Below are 20,145 nucleotides of genomic sequence, written 5' to 3'. Positions count from 1 at the left end.
CTGTAGTATGATAATTAGCACAATAATGCATCTGGAAATCATTTGGAGTTTTTATCTCATTGTCACCCTCTTCCCAACTTCTCCTTAATTATGAATTTGTTTTTATCAGCAATGGCCTTTATTCTTTTCTACCCAACTGCTCTCTTGGTAAATTTGTATTTACATCTGCACACAGACCAAAATGGTGGATTGATGATTATATAGCTTTAATTTCCGAGGGTGGAAAAATAAGTAAAAATTCCCCAATGAAACCACATTGTATAAAACCCGATTATTCAACTTTATTAACATCAAGACTTTTCCAATGATGATATCATTTATCAACAAATAGAAAACAGACTGTGTATACAACAGAGTAACCCCTACAGCACTATGCATACACAAGATAAAAATGAGCGCGTTCCAAACAATTCAACCTCTTCAAATCAGGTTACAATCAATATCATTCTGATTAATTGATTATATTTGGCATTCATCCACCACCTTCCCCAATTCCACACCCAGGCTCCCTACTGCAACAGCTCCATAGAATTACAGAAGATTATACCATCATAGAACTTCCATCCACCATAATAGCTCACTGGAAAATTCAGGCCATTGGTAAGGAAATGCTTAGCAGTCTTAACTCCCACAGGATAGTCAATGTGAAACAGGGACTAACTGGTCTGATTGGTGAGGAATAAGCGTTGCTGCTCCCAGCTCTTTTCTGGGTAGGTGATTGAAAGTTTGTAGCAAGGTGCGCTGCAGTGTTTACATCAAGTTGGTTGTGATCCAGTTTAAATTTGCTTCCAATAGATTGGACAGAATATTGGGTATTGAGTACTTTTTCTAACTTTTTTATTATTTTTTAAAACAAGGAAAGGATCAAATCGGTGATATTAAGAAACTGTACAAAACCAAAATGCATCCTTGTTTTTTTTATTAAATTCATCTAACAGCACCAGGCTCCTGCTTTATTCAGTATTAATAGTTTTGTATTGTACAGTATCTGAAGAGAAGACACTTTCATATAAGAGATTAAACTTCAGTTCGATTCGTCTATCCCTAGGAGTAGATACAGCAGCTATAATCAGAACAGTGGTTAAGATTCCAGTCACCAGGATTAAATACAGAACTGCACTAAAATGGGCAGCTCTGTTGCAAACATAAAGAACCTTTAAATCAGCAAAAAGGAGAATATAAAAACTTAACCAATTATAATAAAATAAAAAAATGCATTTACAGCATAAGGAATTCGGTTTTGCCATTAAGCAAAACAATTTAGGTTCAGAAAAAAAATACCAATTTTAATAAAAAGGTTTATAAAATTGTAAATGGCACCCTAGTTAAAGCCCAAAGGAAAACTGATGTAGTGTATTTGAGCTAAAATTATAATCAAAAAGGGAATCACATGCAGAGTGAAGAGGATTTGAGATAGATAAATGTATATTATCATTCTATTGGTTTGGAATTAAAACAAGTCAACTTAGTTCCTGATCAGTCCAAGAATCATGATAGAATTTCTGAGTTGCTGATATCATTACACCTTGACAACTCGCTGCACAGGAGAACTAAACAATGATTTGATTTGATATGGCTCAAAAAATCATTTTCTGGGTCCTGAAAGTCACAAGTTCTGATTGTGTGATAGAAGTTACGTTGCATAGTGATCAAAGCTTCCGAGGTACTCCAGCGCTGCTCGGTAACACAACTGGTACTGGTCCTGTGGACAGAGATTGAGCGTTGTTCAATATAAGTGTATGCATTATCCATTAAGTATTGAATTCAAAAGATGAATTAAATATTGATACGAATTTTTAAAAATTACATAAAATACACAATTACTTTCATTCCTTATCGTGGAATACTTGCTTACATGAGTATGGAGATGAATATATTAATATACAGAGGTAGTATACAAAGTTAAAATATGATGGCCAAACTACACAGTATTAAGATGAGGTAAGGGTGCTCCATGTTTATAATATCACTGACTAAAATTCAACAAAGAATAGCCCTGAAATTCTACTGGATTCCATCAGTCTACCATTGTAACTCCAGTTGAAGAACATAAATGGCCATTGTTCAGCCTTTTTCATTGAATACCCAATGAGTACCATAGATACCCAAGCACCTTCAAAGTCAGTTTTTATTGCTGATTTAAAAACCTAGATTTTTTTTGCCAGAGAAGAGAGTAATTTCTGTGACAATGAGTAAAAAATGTTGTACATTACACTTATTTGTGCCAAAATTAAATTTTTCAGTATGTGCCACAAATGGTACATTGTAATCATTGCAAGCAGTGTATCAATTTAGATATTAACAAAGCTGTAGTGATCAAGGCTCATTAATGTACATCCTAACATTACAGATTTGCATCCATCACTGCATCTTATTTTTGCTAAGAAATTACAGAGCTCCTTTCCCTTAAGTTTAAGAGGTAATCAGGTTTTAGTAATTTATTGATCCAGAAACATTCCAGAAATCTAGCTCCCTATGGATTTCATAGGGTAGAAACTAGACAGGCACAACCAAGGATCAATTTTTTGCGACAAGCTAATGATATCTCAAAGACGTCCAACCCGATGTTGGGTGGGGCCACTTCTTGGGTGGCCATGTTATACAGTTACCAACACTGGTTAGAGGTATTCCTGGAGGTTCCTGATCTTTTTAAAAATGCATTCTTAGGATATCAGCATCACGAGAAAGACCAGCATTTATTACCCATTCATGCCCTTGAGAAAGTGGCGGTGAGTTGCCTTCTTGAACTGTTGCGGTTCATGTGGTAAAAGTGCTCTTATAATATGGTTAGGTACACAGTGCCAGGATTTTGACTAGCAAAAGAGGAGAAACAGGTATTCACATACAAGTTGGGATGGTGGGGAACTTGGTGGTGATGGTGCTCCCATGCACCTGCTGTCCTTTTCTTTTTAGGTCTCTGGTTTGGGATTTGCTGTCGGGGAAGCCTTGATGAGTGGCTGCAGTGCACCCTTTAGAGAGTACATCCTGCATTCATGGTGCACGACAGTGGTGGAGGGAGTGGATGTTTAAGGTGATCAAGCTGCTTTGTCTGGATGATGTCAAGCTTCTCGAGTGCTGCTGCAGTTGCATTCATCCAGGTAAATGGAGAATAATCCATCACATTCCTGATCACATCACATTATCAAATGTTAATGTATGTGTCTTAAGGTTGGATCCCCTGTACTTGAATATCTTTGCTCATTGATTCACACCAGCAGCTGTTCGAGAACCTCCAAGAACTAGGATGTCACCCGCCACCAGGTGAAGAAGGGAAACCGGGAGAAGCTAGTATTCACAAGGGGAAAGCCAGAATTCAGAGGAACTTTCATATCAACATTAACTAACAGTAATGCTGGTTTTCTCTCCTGTAACCCCATTCCCCTTCAAATTCTTTTATATCCCTCTTCAAAAATGTATCTCATTCCCTTTTAAATTTTGTTTTAGTCTGTTTCAGTAGCTACTTGTGATAGACCTCACATGGTCCCATAGCCCTCAGCTCAAAAACATTACATCTGCCTTCCCTCGGATTCTTGCAGTGAACAACATCCTGAGGGTTACCATTGACCAGAAACAGAACAGAACCAACCATATAAATACTGTGGCAACAAGAGCAGGTCAGAGGCTGGGAATTTTGAGGTGAGTAACTCACCTCCTGACTCCCCAAAGCCTGCCCACCATCACACAAGGTACAAGTAAAAAGTGTAATGGAATATTCTCCACTTGCTTGGATTCGATTGGATTGCGCTCAAGAAGCTTGACACCATCGAGAACAAAGCAGCCTGCTTGATCGACACCCATCCACCACCTTAAACCTTCACTCTCTCCACCACCGACTCTCAAAGTGGCAGCAGTGTGTTCTATATACAAGATGCACTGCAACAATTCATCAAGGTTCCCTTGGCAGCACCTTCCAAACCCGCAACCATGAACTAACTAGAAAGACATGGGCAGCGAGTACATGGGAATACCACCATCTGAAAGTTCCCCTCCAAGCCACACACCATCCTGACTTGGAACTACGTCACAGTTCCTTCACTGTTGCTGTATCAAAATCTTGAAACTCTCTCCCTAACAGCACTGTGGGTGTACCTAGACCAAATGGACTGCAGCAGTTCAAGAGTAATTAGGGATGGGCAACAAATGTTGGCCTTGTCAGCGACACCCACATCCCATGCAAAAATTAAAAAAAAGTATATCAAAACAGGTGGTCCCTCACTGGGGGAGAATGCACAGTGGTGCTCCCTCCAGGACAGTGGCAGTCAGCTTTTATTCCCTACTTGGCTGCTCCATGGCTGACTATTAGAAAGTAGTTGCTACAGATTCAACGACACCCTCCCCCTACCTAGGTTTTATTTTCTACAGAAGTGGGATATTGTTAGTGGGACCATGCACTGTGTAATAAAAAATATAAAAGATGTGTGTCATTGGTCACCATATGCAGTGACATGGCTGTCCGTGTGGCAGACTTTGACTTATCAAGGTGATTTACTGAAGAAACTATCACAGAGTCAGGTTGCTTAGTATGTTGAATTGCTCTCATGAGTCTGGCCAATCATATTTTGCAGTAAAAAAAAATTAGATATATCAAATGTCACGATATTAGATTTTTTTCTGCAGATCTTTTGCATTAATTCAAAGTTGAATAATATGCTAAACCTGCCTAAATACATTTATCAGCACTGTTATTTGTTCAAGACCCCCAAAGTTTCTTTGCAATGATTGTTACTACACGTAGACAAAAACAGAATTACCTGGAAAAACTCAGCAAGTCTGGCAGCATCGGCGGAGAAGAAATCAGTTAACGTTTCGAGCCTTCATGGCCCTTCGGCAGAACTGGAGCATAGTTAGAAGAAAGGAGAAATATAAATTGCTCCTCTTCTAACTATGCTCCAGTTCTGCCAAAGGGCCATGAAGGCTCAAAACGTTAACTGATTTCTTCTCCGCCGATGCTGCCAGACTTGCTGAGTTTTTCCAGGTAATTCTGTTTTTGTTTTGGATTTCCAGCATCCGCAGTAGCTTTTAGCTTTTTGTTACTACACGTAGATTCTGGACATTTAGGTCATATTCACCAAGTGGCGTTTCACTGAATATCAATCAGAACAGGCTCAGAGGGTTGAATGGTCTACTGCTGTTCCTAAATAAAGCAGAAAACCTTTCAGGCAAAGAGAGGTTTGCCTATTTGCATATGGTAGGAGGTTTCACATCAGAATATTCTTAAATGATAAGTTTCACTGTGCTTTTTGAGGTTGATGGGGGAGATTTTAATGTTATCAGAAATTTTATTTTAAACTATATACCAAAATACCAGGAGTTGCTTCTCTCAGGTCCAACCCTAACATCATCAAACCTGCTGACAAGGATGGTGCTGTTGTTGGCCAGCAGATGCCAAGTGCCAACTGTTCAACACTTCCTCTTACTTTCACATGGACCATGACCCGACCACGAAACATCAAGCCATTCTTTCCAGGACTGTCACTGACCTCTGGAGGTCTTTCCTTCATAGACTACAACCTCATAGTTCCACAATAACCTGCTTCTACCTCATTCCCAAAATCCACAACAGGACTGCCATTGCAAATCCATTGTTTCACCTCGCCCCGCTGAACTTATTGCTTCCTGTCTCGACTCTATTTTCCCCACCTTGAAAGTCTCTTCCGACCTGCAATCCTGGCTCTTCTGATGCCCTCCATTATCGTAACTGTTTCCTGGCCCTAATCTTTCCTGGGTTTTTTTCCCCACTATCAACATACAATCTATCTACATCTCCATCCCTCTTCTGGACCGTCAGAGCTCTCCTCTTCTTTTTTGAACGGAGGCCCAACTAGTCCTCCTCCATCACCACCTTCCTCCACCTCACATTGAACAATTTCTCCTTCAACTCCATTCACTTCCTCTAAATAAAAGCTGTTGCTATGAATAGCTGCTGGGGTCATAGCTATGCCTCCTTTTTGCAGGATATGCGGAACATTCTTTGTTTAAGTCCTGCTCGGGCCTCCTCCCTCACCTCTTTTTCTGTTACACTGATGAGTCTAACAGTGCCGTTTTGTGCTCTTGCCAGATTTGGAAAATTTCATTGACATGGCTTCCAATTTCCGCCCTTTGTTTGCCTCAATCAGGTCCATCTCTATCTGACTCCTTCACTTCCTTGACTTCTCTATCCCCATTACTGGGAATAAGCCACCAACCAGTATTCACTCTAAGCCCAATGATTCCACAGCTAGTTTGACTACACTTCCTCACATCCCACTTGCTGTGAGGACTCGATGCCATTCTCCTTGTTTCTCCATCTCTGTTGCATCTTTTTAGACATTGGCTGGGATTTTCTGTCCCTGTTGCGGGAGATTCAGCAGCCCAGCCAAAAGTCAACTGGCTTTCAGCAGCACTGGGCGATCCCGGTGGTGGGTGGGACCGGAAAGTCCCACCCATTGCAACTTTCCATACAAGTGATTCTGATCTGCCTTCCTTTTTCTTCAACCATGGAGCACCAGCCCCCCCACCCCTCCCTCTCATTATGGATGATGGGGCTGTTGACCATTTCCATTCTATTTTATGTACTTCTGCTCTCACTGCTCCCCCTCCCTCCCAGAACCATGAGAGGGTACCCCTTGTCCTCACTTTCTACCCCACCAGTCTCCATACTCTATATATCGTCCTCAGTCCTCTCAGTCACCTTCAGCGCGGTGCCACCACCAAAAATATCTTTCCCTTTCAGCAATCTGAATGGACCATTTTCTCTGTGATATCCTGGTCCATTTCTCAGTCACCCCAAAACCCCTGCCCTTTCCTACGATACCTTTCCATGAAAGTGCAGGAGATACAACACCTGCCCTTTTACCTCTTTCCTTCTCACTGCCTCAAGCCCCAAACGCTCAGCCTCCAAACAAAACAGCGATTTACTTGTACTTCATTCAATTTAGTTTACTGTATTTGCTGCTCATGATGTGGTCTACTCTACAGTGGGGAGACCAAAACGCAGACTGGGTGACTGCTTTGCAGAATACCTCCGATCAGTCCGCAGCTTCCAGTCGCCTGACATTTTAATTGTCCACCTTGCTCCCACTCATCTTTCTGTCTTTGATCTGTTGCAGTGTTCCAGTGAAGCTCAATGCAAACTCAAAGAATAGTTGGCACTTTACAGCCTTCTGGACTCAACACCGGGCTCAACAGTTTTAGATCTGAAACTCTGTTTTTCTTCGCTGCTTTTGTTTTTTCTCTCTTATTTTGTTTTCTTTGCTTTCAGATGGCAGCTATTCAGGATTGCTCCATACACACCTCATCCAAACACATCTTTAGTTTCTTTACTTACTTTGGTCTTGCACCATGAAACCTTTCGTCATTTAATTTCTCCTGCCTTCCACCCTATCACAGATCTTCCTTACTGTTCTTTTCCCACTTCTCCCCCTTGACTTACTCAAAACCTATTACATTTCTAATATTTCCCAGTTCTGCTCGTTCACAGACCTGAAATGTTAACTCTGCTTCTTTCTCCACAGATGCTGCCAGATTTGCTGAGTATTTCTAGAATTTTCTGTTTTTATTTTGGATTTCCAGTATCCATAGTATGCAACTTTTGTGTTGTTGTAGGAGTTGCTTCCAATATTTTTAAGCATTTGAGTGAAATTAAACAACATAATTCCTTTCATACACTGTATGTTATTTTATGGGTCACACTTGTATATCTCCAACAGTGGCTGAAGATGATCAATTTCTTCGTTTTGCACGAATGATAGGAGGACTGGATGCTGGTGGCTAGGGCTGGTGGATGGTGAGTAAGAAGCCATCATTTTTAAAAATCTTTTTGTAAAAATCTAATTTTATTTGTAGTTAGCATTTAACTGAAATCTACAGTTTGAATTCTAAAGTTCCCAGCCTTAAGCAGGGTTTTAACAAGGTCTCCACTGGGGTGAACAGTTGGGCTCAGTTAATTAAAGAAGCGGCTGAAACTGGTTCCTCTGTAACTGGGTCAGCTAGTCTTTGTCTTAGGAGCATATCAAGCCAGCCAACTTAGTGCAACTTAGAAGAGAATGCTGGGTGTTGGGTAATTAAGGGAGTTAGGGGAGGAAGTTAAAGAGGTGCTCCTTTGCTTTTGGCATTTGATAACATGAGAGCAGCAAGTGGACTTAAAGAGCGAGGGGAACCAGGCCCAAGAGCGGGACTGGAAGCCAGCGTGAGAGGAGCAGCAGCCTTGGTTAAGTAGGACCAGGAGAGTATTTCTACTGTTCAGTCTTCAAAGTAAAAATTGTTCTTTAGTTTAGATTAAGTAATGTTTAGAGCATAAGTAGTAAGGTCCCTAGTATATATTTAATATTCCTTAAACTAGCGGAAGTAAAAAGTAAAGGGAGTAATTTAAGGGTAAGTCATGGCAGGGTAGCTCAGCCATGTGGAATGCTCCCCCTGTGCAATGTGGGAAGGCAGGGACACTTTCAGTTTCCAGGGCGCTCACGTGTCTCCAGCTGCAGCTACTCAAAATCCATGTTTCCTCTCTGCAGCTGCAGTTGGAGTCACTGTGCAGCATCTGCAAGGCTGAGATCTTCGTAAATAGCATGCACAGTGAGGTGGTTACGCTGCAGGCAGAGTGCACAGGCTGAAAGGGAATGGGTGACTGTCAGACAGAGTAAAATCACTAGGCAGGTAGTGCAGGAGTACCTGCATGGGTCCATCTCCCTCTCTAACAGATTTTCTGTTTTGGATGCTAGGGAAGATGGTTTCTCATGGAAATGCAGCAAGAGCCAAGTCCGTTGCACCACGAGTAGCTCAGTTGCACGGGGGAAGATCAAAAGTGATTGGGGATTCTATCATAAGGGGAACAGATAGATGTTTCTGTGGCTGCAGATGTGACACCAGGGTGGTAAGTTGTCTCCCTGGTGCCAGGGACAAGGATGTCACTAAGTGGCTGCAGGACATTCTGAAGGGAGAGGGTGAACAACCAGAGGTCGTGGTCCATATCAGTACCAACACAGGTAAAAAGAGGGACGAGGTCCTGAAAGCAGAATATAGGGAGCTAGGAAATAAATTAAAAAGCAAGACCTCAAAGGTAGTAATCTCAGGACTACTCCCAGTGCCACGTGGTAGCAAGATCAGGAGTTGGAGAATAGACCAGATGAATGTGTGGCTGGAGAGATGGTGTAGGAGGGAGGGATTTAGATTCTTGAAGTATTGGGATTGATTCTGGGGAAGAGGGGACCTGTACAAGCTGGACGGGTGGCACCCCAGCAGGACCAATATCCTGGCAGGGGTATTCGCTAGTACTGTGGGGGAGGGGGAATGGGAACTTGAGTGGGGAGACACAAGAGAGGGAAACAAAGATAAGACAGAAGGTAGAAAGCAAAAGTAGAAGGCAGATGAAACAAAGGCTAGCAGCAAATAGGACCATAAGTACAAAAAAAATGTGTAAAAATGTTAAAAAGACAAATCTAAATGCACTGCACCTGAATGCATGGAGAATTTGCAAAAGGTAGACAAATTAACAGTGCAAATAGATGTTAACGGGTACAATATGATTGCAATTACGGAGACATGGCTGCGAGGTGAACAAGGCTGGCAATTGAGCATCCAAAGGTGTTTGGTATTTAGGAAGGACAGGCAAGAAGGAAAAGGAAGCAGGGTGTTGTTGTTAGTTAAGGATGAAATCAGTGCGATAGTGAGAAAGGATACTGGCTCGGAAAATCTAGACGTAGAATCACTCTGTGAGGAGTTAAGAAGCAACAAGGGGCAGAAAATATTAGTGGGAGTTGTCTTTAGGCCTCCAAACAGTAATGATAAGGTAGGGGATGGCATTAAACAGGAAATTAGAGATGCATGTAACAAGGGTGCTACAGTAATCATGAATGACATTAATCTACATATAGACTGGACAAACCAAATTAACAATAATACTGTGGCAGATGAATTCCTGGAGTGTGTATGAAGCAGTATTTTAGACCAGTACGTTGGGGAACCAGCTAGGGAACAGGCTAACCTAGATTTGATACTGTGCAATGAGAAGGGGTTAATTAATAATCTTGTTGTGCAGGGTCCTTTAGGGAATAGTGACCATAACATGATAGAATTCTTCATTAGGATGGAAAGTGAAGTAGTCCAATCCGAAACTAGGGTCCTAAATCCAAACAAAGGAAACTACGAAGATATGAGGCGTGAGCTGGCTAAGACAGATTGGGGAATTTAGTTAAAAGTCATGACGGTGGATAGACAATGGCTAATATTTAAAGAACAAATGCATGCATTGCAACAGTTATATATTCCTTTCTGGTGCAAAAACACAACAGGAAAAGTGGCCCAACCATGGCTAACAAAAGAAATTAAGGATAGTATTAGATCCAAAGAAGAGTCATATAAAGTTGCTAGAAAAAGTAGGAAACTTGAGGATTGGGAGTAGTTTAGAGTTCAGCAAAGGACCACCAAGACATTGATTAAGAAGGGAAAAATAGAGTATGAAAGTAAACTTGCAAGGAACATAAAATTGCACTGTAAAAGCTTCTATAAATATGCAAAAAGAAAAAGATCAGTGAAGACAAATGTAGGTCCCTTACAGTCTGAAAAGGGAGAATTTATAATAAAGAGCAAGGAAACGGAAGAGAAATTAAACAACTACTTTAGTTCTGGCTTCACGGTGGAAGACACAAATAACTCCCAGAAATGCTAGAGAACCAAGGGTCTAATGAGGAGGAGAAATTGAAGGAAATTAGTATTACTAAAAAAACGTGGAGAAATTAATGGGACTGAAAGCTGATCAATCCTCAGGGCCTGATAATCTATATCCCAGGTGGCCATGGAAATAGTGAATGCGTTGGTTGTCATCTTCCAAAATTCTGTAGTTACTAGAACAGTGCTGGGAGATTGGAGGGTGGCAAGTGTAACTCCATTATTTAAAAAAAGGAGGGAGGGAGAAAACAGGCAATTACAGACTGGTTAGCCTAACATCAGTAATAGGAAAAATTCTAGAGTCTATTTATAAAGTATGTGATAACAGGAACTTAGGCCAGGAATAGCCCCACCGCAGCATCTCCTCTCGGCAGATGCAGCTAGCTATTTAAATCTCCATTCAGTTCTGCGGGACCATAATATCCCGTCAGGCGGGAGGGGCTATAAAACACTTAGAAAATATCAATGGAATTAGACAAAGTCAACATGGATTTATGGAAAGGAAATCATGTTTGACAAACCTACTGGAGTTTGTGGAGGACATAACTAGCAGAATAGATAAAGGAAAACAAGTGGATGTGGTGTATTTGGATTTTCAGAAGGCTTTTGATAAAGTCCCACAAAGAGCTTAATGTGTAATATTAAAGCGCACGGGATTGGGGGGTATTATATTTGCATGGATTGAGAATTGGTTAGCAGACAGGAAACAGAGAGTAGGAATAAATGGGTCTTTTTCAGAGTGGCAAGCGGTGGTGACTAGTAGGATACTGCAGGGATCAGTGCTTGGGCCCCAGCTATTCACAATGTATATCAATGATTTGGATGAGGGAACCAAATGTAACATTTCCAAGTTTGCTGATGACGCAAAACTAGGTGGGAATGTGTGTGGTGAGGAGGATGTTAAGAAGCTTTAAGGCGATTTAGACAAGTTGAATGAATGGGCAAATACATGGCAGGTGCAGTAAAACGGGGATAAGTGTGAAATTATTCATTTTGGTAGGAAAAACAGAATGGCAGAGTATTATTTAAATGGTGATAGATTGGGAAATGTTGATGTATAAAGGGACCTGGGTGTCCTTGTACATTAATCACTGAAAGCAAGCATGCAGGTGCAGCAAGCAGTTAGGAAGGCAAATGGCATGCTGGCTTTCATTGCAAGAGGATTTGAGTACAGGAGCAAGAATGTCTTACTGCAGGTGTACAGGGCCTTGGTGAGACCACACCTGGAGTATTGTGTGTAGTTTTGGTCTCCTTACCTAAGGAGGATACACTTGCCATGAAAGGAGTGTCATGAAGGTTCACCAGACTGGTTCCTGGGATGGCAGGATTGTCATTTGAGGAGAAATTAGATCGACTGGGCCTGTATTCACTGGAGTTAAGAAGAATGAAAGGGGATCTCATTGAAACGTATAAAATTCTGACAGGGCGGGACAGACTGGATTCAGGGATGATGTTTCCTCTGGCTTGGGGGAGCAGGGATGATCTAGAACAAGGGGTCACAGTCTGAGGATATAGGGTAGGCCATTTAGGACTGAGATGAGGAGAAATTTCTTCACTCAGAGGTGGTGAACCTGTGGAATTCTCTACCAGAGAAGGCTGTGGAGGCCAAGTCACTGAATATATTTAAGAAGGAAATAGATTTCTAGATTCTAAAGGCATCAAGGGGTATGGGGAGAGAGCATGAGTATGGCGTTGAGATAGAGGATCAGCCATTATATTGAATGGTGGAGCAGGCTCAAAGGGATAAATGATCTACTCCTATTTTCAATGTTTCTGTAGTTATGTGCACTGGGGGTGATTTTAACATTAGTCTTGCGCAAGGTATAGGAATTCATTGTTTACATTGAGGATTCATAGGATATGACAGTACCCTAGGAGTGATGTGCATTATGATCAACATCAGAGGCAGGATGTTCCCTTCATCGGTGGGCACAGGAGCGGCCACGAATCCGCCCGCGATTGGGCTCCGACCACAATTTCACACTGGAGGGCCAATTAAGGCCCGCCCAGCGTGAAACACAGCTCCGCACTGGCTGGGAAGGACTGAGCAGGGGCAGGGGCCTGTCGGCCGCCGGCTCCAATGGCGACCCAGTGGCCGGTATAAAAGCGGCCCAGGCAGCCCTAGAAAGGCTGCCAGGAAGGACTTCTGTCTCAAACAAAAACAAAAATTGCTGGAAAAACTCAGCAGGTCTGACAGCATCTGTGGAAAGGAAGACAGAGTTAACGTTTCGAGTCCGTATGACTCTTCAGAGTTCTGGCGAAGAGTCATATGGACTCGAAACGTTAACTGTATTCCTCTCCGCAGATGCTGTCAGACCTGCTGAGTTTTTCCAGCAATTTTTGTTTTTGTTTCAGATTTCCAGCATCCGCAGTATTTTGCTTTTATCTAAGGACTTCTGTCTGCCGTTCTAATGATGGACTCGAGTGAGGCTGCAAACGCCAGGCAGTAGGGCAGGTCGGGTGGGCACTCGGCCCCCTGCTTTTCGGATGAGTGCCTCGCTGCCCTCATGGAGATGGTGGCTGCCAGGAGGGACACTCTTGTCCCCAGAGATGGGAGGAGGAGGCCACCGCACCTCACCAAGAGGGCATGGTAGGAGGTGGCAGCCCAGGTGAGCAGCCATGACGTGGTGCGGTGCACCTGGGTCCAGTGCCAGAAGCGCTTCAATGACATGCTGCACTCAAGAAGGGTGAGTACCGCGTTGGCATCGGTCAGTGTGCAGAAGTGTTAAGGTCTGGCCATCCCCCCGTGGAGCCCAGGGGTGTTAAGAGTCTGAGTGCCAACTGTCAATCACACCAGAGCTGGCCAAGGGGATGAGCCCTGGTTGCTTGGACTGAGTGCCTTGTGAGGACCACGACTTGGATGTGCCCTGTGAAGTGTTACTCAGCCAGGGTTGCCCAGGCTGCAATGGTGCTGCAGGTAGAGGGTGGACTAAACAATGCTCCCCTGTCCTTTTAGGAGAAGACGAGCCATAACCAAGCCAAGAGGGCTGGCAGAGGCCCGCCTAACCTCCTGCTGCTCAGCAGGTTCGAGCAGGACGCCCTGGAGCTTGAGAACTGGCACGCTTCCTGCGCAACCAGGTGTGGGGAGCCGGGGGTGCGAGACAAAGGTAAGAGCACAGTGCACAGAGGTGAGACTTTCGGATTGTGTAACCATTCTAGTGTAGTCTCATCATTGATAGGAGCCTCGAACTAGGAGATCATTGGAAGACGATGGCATCATGACGCTGATCTCCACTGTCTCACCAGGGTGCCTGGCATGCACAGTGACAGTGTGATGACTGTGACTAATGACATGGCCTCTTCTTCATTTTAGGTTCACCAGCAGGCATCCGATCTGCAGACCCCGTAGGGCCACCCGTAACACGGGTGTCAATTTCACCTGCGTCACACCTGCTCTCGGAAGCAGGTACCAGCACCTCGGTGGGCATTGGAACGGCAGCTAGTATCTCGGAGCACATTGGTGAGGGCACTTCACAATCGTTTGAAGTGCAGGCAGAGGCAGAGAGTGCCCAGGGCGCCGACAGTTGAAGAACTGCTGGGGACCAGGACAATGCTCAGTTGAAGACTGATGATAAGCCTCTGGAGTCGTCCATTAGGCGGCAGATGCTGGATGTCCAGCAGGATGTGTGGGAGGATCTGGCAGAAATCCATGAGGATCTGCGTGCCATGGTCTCCGTGACAGAGGAGTCCATGTGGAGCGCGAGCACTGTGTTGACCGTCATGGGCGAGTGCACTGCCTCCTCCCATTGGGAGAGTGGCGACTCTCATGGAGAGGCTGCTCCAGGGACAGAATGAGGGGTTCCTGGGGTCGCACTCGGACCTGCAAGCCCTCACACAGGCACTGATCTCAGGTGGTCAGTGACAGTGTGGGAGATAGATGAGACACCCAGTATCCCAGCTAGGTGCCCATCCATCAATGATGTGCAGGGAGGTCCAGAGCAACCTCACATTGGCGCACGAGCTGCCTGTCGTCTCTGCGGGCTCCTCTCAAGAGTGTTCTGGATGACGCCAGCTGCTCCTCCGTCCCTCTGCCAGTGACTGTGGCATCTGATGAGGCTGCAATGACTGGGGAGATGCCAGCCGTGGCACTGGCCACTCCCTTCCAGGCGGGGGCCAGCACAGGCTCCACTGGCCAGAGGATGACCGCCAAGGTCATCAAGGTCAACAAGACAGCACAGTCAGCAGGCTGTCTCCAATGCCAGCGAGGAGAGGGAGCACCTAAATATAGCACTCACAAATGTAAGTTAAGGCACAAGAGGGACAGAACACGGGTGATTTTATGTTCATTTCTGTTTACTTTATCTATACTGATCTGGGAACGAAGATCAGAAACATTTATGTAAATAGTTTTGAAGTGTCACAAGGAGGTAAATTTGGTTTTTGTTGTCATGGCCCGTATATGTCCACCTTTTTAATTTATTGGTGCAGGGTATGCCAGTATGTAATGCTGGATGTAAGTGGCTCTGAACTTTACTGCACAGGTACTGAGTGTTCCTTGTGTTCAAATAAAAGGGTCTTTTCAGACATCCGGGATGGAGCAGGCACCCTGGCACGTGCCTGATGCTGATCTTTGGTAGCCTAGCTGAAGGAATGTTGGATCAAGGTGCCCCTGCTTCCCTGGAGGTTACCGAGGTCTGGCTCCACACTCCCAGCGTTCTCCTCACCGTCCTCATCTTCGGAATCACTACTGAACTCATCACCTGTGGCCTGTGCAGCTGCTTCTAGATCCCCTTCCTCCAGTGGGTCCCCCCTTGCCAGTGCCAGATTGTGGAGAGCGCAGCATGCAACCACGATCAGTGACACCCGCTCTGGGTGAGGTATTGTAGTGCTCCCCCTGAACAGTCCAGGCATCAGAAGCGCATCTCGAGAAGACCTATGGTCCTCTCTACCACCGTCCTTGCGGAGGTATGACTTGTAACGCTTCTCTGCCTCTGTTCTTGGGTGGTGGAGAGGCATCATGAGCCACCTCTTCCACTGATAGCCCTTGTCACCCAGCAGCCATCCAACCAGTCGGGTTGGAGCACTGAAGACCCTTGGTACCTGGGAGTGTCTCAGGATGTAAATGTCATGGCAACTGCCAGGGTACCTTGTACAGACTTGCAGAATTTGCATCCTGTGGTCACACACACTATCTGCACATTCATGAAGTGGCATCCCTTCCTGTTGTCGAAGGCACCTGGCTGACCCGCTGGCACCTTGATGGCCACATGTGTGCAGTCCATGGACGCGGGGGAACCCAGCAATCGCCGCAAAGCCTCTGGCTCGCTCAGCCTGGGTGGTCTCGTCCGTATGGTAAAGAATAAAGGTCAGTACCCGCCTGAACACAGCTTCTGTCACCAGCTTGATGCAACTGTGGACAGCTGATTTAGAGACTCCACAAAGATCCCTCACTGAGCCCTGGAAAGAGCCGGAGGCATAAGTTGAGGGCCACTGTGACCTTCAGAACCACTGGCATGGGGTGTCACCCAGTCAGAACTGATCTCAGGCCCAATCATCTGGCAAATGGAGGTCACGGTCTCCCTTGAGAGGCGGATCCTCCTTTGGCACTGCACCTTAGACATATTGCCTGTAAACCCTGGCAGCAGGATAGTGGCGTCTTCTGTGGCCCCTTCCGCCTTGGACTTCCTGCTGGCCCTGCGCACCTTCTCCTCCCACAGGTCCCTCCCCTGGAAGCTGAATTGGGACACCTGGCTTCCTCCCCCTGTGCCCCTTTCTTCCTCCTCAGAGGAGGTTCCTTCAGCAGAGACTACAATCCCCATTACCAGGGAAAGAGAAGGCTGTCCGATATCTGGAAGGGTCCACATGGTCTGAATCCTCCGGGGGCCTGGCAGACATCAATGAGTTCTGAAATGATGCCCCAAACAACTACCAATAAGCAACCAGCTGCAAACTGTCTCCAAATCTGCTCATTACTCACACTGGCAATGCTGCTGACCCTTTTTATCCCGCCCTTGGATGTGGTTTGTGAAAATGTCAGCTGGCCACCTGCCCAAGCTGCGATGAGCTGGAAATCGCACGGGCAAGGAAAAGTTGCATTCAATTGGACTCTTAGGGGCCTTAAGTGGCCACTTAATTAATGGCGGGCGCTGCTCTGGCATCAAGTGAAATATCGCGCGAGTGCGCAATGACGTCAGGACGCTCAATTCTGCCCCAGGAGTGGGATATAATTCAGATCTCCTGGTTTCCTAATAAGTCTTCTGCTTATATCACACTGATGGAGTCATATAACTTTACAACACAAGCACAGACCATTTGATTTTCCAAGTCTGTGGGGTATCTGTCTCCACAAGCCAATTAATCTAATCCTACTCTCCTGCTTGCTCCCCAAACCCTTCTATAATCCTTTTTCAAGTAACTATCTAGCTACTTGTGGAATAATTTATGGATTCAGCATGTTGAAGTAACCAGAACTAAAATGATAACAAGTTTGCTGTAAATGCTATTCAAAAATAAACAGGTTTCTGCAAAAAAAGAAATCAGAGTGCTCTCATTACATGTAGTATAAACATTCTTATTCAATGTAAGGTTACAATTTTCTTCAGAAAATAGAATAGATGCTTGACAGGTTTCAAGCAAACGACACAATGTAACAAACTTTGGCACAGCCTAAATATCAACTATGCTCAGGATCAGTACCAACTCAGAGGACGAAATCAGTATTGGAATTGGGTGCTAAAAGAAGGGTAATAGTGCAGTGGAAGCCATTTTATACACCGTGTAAGACAGGCTGCTAGTGCACTTTTCATGTTATGTCCAAGATAAATTTCATCTGATGGATCCTAGAAAAAGGCCAATGAATGCTGGCACCACAACTCATATTCGTGGACCTTCTCACAGTCTTGACAACCTGGCAGCTGGACTGGTTGAGCTGAAGATTTCTACAAAAGCCTCCCTAATATGATTAAGATTAAATGGCAAGGCAACAAGCCACAATGATACATATATATATAGGCACCAGCTATTTTTTAATGTATTTTATGTTGTGCATTTCTACTAACTTAATTAAGAAATGATTAAACGTCCCACCTCTGTCTGAACCATGGCAGGCCGCTGCGTTCGTAAAGTCTTCACCGTTTGAAACATGTCCACAACTCCCTCATATCTCATCCGTTCCAGCACAATGCTCAGAGTAATGAACACGCCAGTTCGTCCCACACCAGCGCTAGAAGACGAGGAGAGACTTTTATCAGATTTTCGCATAGCTACACATTTCAGAGCTTTGTTGAATTCAGTCCTCTTGCAGTAACTCTCTAAGGGCTGAATTTTTGCTACCCAGGCTGGTAGCTCAATTTGGGAAATTTTCTGGCTTGCTATGCACCTGCCACAGTACAGTGTCCCAAATGATGCGTATTTCAATCTGGGGGAGAGGTGGGGGGATGGGATGGAGTCAGTCCCGCCACCCAAAGAAGCAGGCTGGTTAAAAGTCCTGCCTCAGTTTTCTGGGACTTTGTCCCACTTGTTTGGTTACATTTTAGGCCCTTCACACCCTATCACCCCACCCACCTGCTCCCCATATCACTTCCATGTCCCCATGCCAATTCATACCCCCACCCATCCCCATTGCCCCTTATAGCCCCATGACAACTCATGCCCCCCCACACTCCCCCAATAGCTCCTCACATGCTTTCAAGCCAAATCATGGCCCTCCCAAGCCCATTCACCCAGTGTACACTATGTACAGAACCAATGAACCCTATAGTAACAATGGCATGAAACTGCTTCGAAAAAAACCCATTCTAATTGATGAAAAATAACTGGTGTTCCTACCACCCTATAAAAATGTCAAACAGACCATTAAAGTATTAATAACAGAAGCTTTAAGCACTTAACACTTTTTAATCTTGTGCAAATAAACATTGAGACATTGACAAAAGTGATCACAGAAAATTTAACTTTCATATATCAAAGATGTCAAATAAGCAAAGTCAACAGTTCTCTTCAGCTGTGTAAACAGGACTCCCACAGAGTTAAAACTTTTAAGAGTCAACTCCTAAAATTGCAGGGAGCTAGAAGCCTGCAAAGGAGCCAGTCAGGTTGGGAGTGTAGGACTCAACTTGCTACCTGCACCCTTATCCCAGGCTGGTGAAAATTGGGGAATCTGGGGTTGAGGGTGAGAATCCTGGAATTGGGTCCCACCTGCCATTTTTAAATAGCTCCTGAGTCCTTCCAACTCCATGAAAATCCAGGCCTAACATTTTCCGTGACGGGAGAACACTGTGCTGAAGGTAAATGCATACAATTTGTAATGGAAATTTGCTTGATTGCAACTAATTCAATCACCAATATGAAATCCAACATGACTGCTTGTTCATCCTCACCTGCAGTGCACAGTGATAGGTCCATCCTGTCCAAACTGTTCCTTTGTCTTGTGTACTTGACCAATGAAATCAATGAATCCCTCTCCTGTTTTTGGCACTCCCTGTTCAGGCCAGTCAGTGAATTGGAACTGTCGGATTGTTCGAGATTGACCATCCTATGTTAAAAGCAAAGGTATATGTTTGAAATCTGTTAGTATAATTGGTGACTAACCCACATTTTAAATGAAATTATCTCTAACATACAATGAGAATATGAAGAACGCTTCTGAGTTTCCCCCTCAGAGGACAGAGATCAAGACAGCGAGTAAAGCCAAAAACACTGTGAACCACAAGTGAATTTAATTACCACCTTTACACTCAATGCATTTTCACGGTGCTGCAGAGGGAGAGAGAGCAAGTAAACATGGGCAAGAGGGTGTCAGTTAAAATCATAACCCTTGACTACATTGTATTTTCACATGACATCACATACTGTTTAAACAGAGAACATTGTAAGATTCCCCAAAGCTAGTTTACATGGCAGTTGATGGTTATGGTAGATCAAAGAATCGTGCAGCATAGAAAGAGGCCATTCGGCCCATCATATCTACATTAGCTCTTTGAAAGAGCTATTCAATCAGTGCCACAACCCCTCTACTCTTCCACCAGAGCCCTGCAAATTTTCCCTTTCAAGATACATGGAAGATACAATATCTCTAATGATAAGTGCTTGTATTTTCTCAAAGACCATTAAAGTCAATCTTTATTATCAATTTAAAAATGTATTTTATCCATATCCAGTTTTTATTTTTAATAATTAAAAGCCAGAAGAAAATAGGGAAAAATTAATGCCCAATAAATAGGATAAATTTCCAAGACACTCAAGAAAGTAGTTTTTAATTTATATCACCAAACCTGAGTAACAGGGCATCGCTTTGCTAAATGACAACCTGCAATTATTTATACCATTCATAATCACTACTTCTATGGCCTCAATGCCAGTTCCAAATGTAAGATAAATTTCCATGGTCACAAGATACTGTTAAGTTACTTCTGCAGTAAATTACATTTACACCATTGTGAACAGACTGTGCACTGCAAAATGTTGGCAGCGAAAATTAATAGTTAAAATAGTACATCACCCCATAGTATTATGGAGCACAAATACTTTTAAAGTCTAACTATTTATATTAATTTTGCAACCTGT

The 20,145-nt window shown here is 44.0% G+C and overlaps 1 protein-coding gene across 9 annotated transcripts in view; it reads right to left on the bottom strand.

Annotated features, from left to right (window-relative positions):
• Positions 1-256: 256 nt before the first annotated feature.
• Positions 257-20,145, bottom strand: part of LOC144692265 (receptor-type tyrosine-protein phosphatase F-like) — a 496,732-nt gene continuing 476,843 nt past the window's right edge. For all 9 annotated transcript variants that reach the window (XM_078560868.1, XM_078560866.1, XM_078560873.1 and 6 more), the window contains 3 exons: positions 18,960-19,114; positions 17,668-17,803; positions 257-1,702 (listed from right to left, as the gene is read on the bottom strand). In XM_078560868.1, the coding sequence (XP_078416994.1) occupies positions 1,634-1,702; positions 17,668-17,803; positions 18,960-19,114 (360 nt within the window). In that variant the 3' untranslated portion in view covers positions 257-1,633. The remainder of the gene's footprint in view (positions 1,703-17,667; positions 17,804-18,959; positions 19,115-20,145) is intronic.

The sequence above is a fragment of the Cetorhinus maximus genome, chromosome 17 (genome assembly GCF_964194155.1).
Source record: "Cetorhinus maximus chromosome 17, sCetMax3.hap1.1, whole genome shotgun sequence".
NCBI lineage: Eukaryota > Metazoa > Chordata > Chondrichthyes > Lamniformes > Cetorhinidae > Cetorhinus > Cetorhinus maximus.
This window is presented reverse-complemented; position numbering and strand designations above follow the sequence as displayed.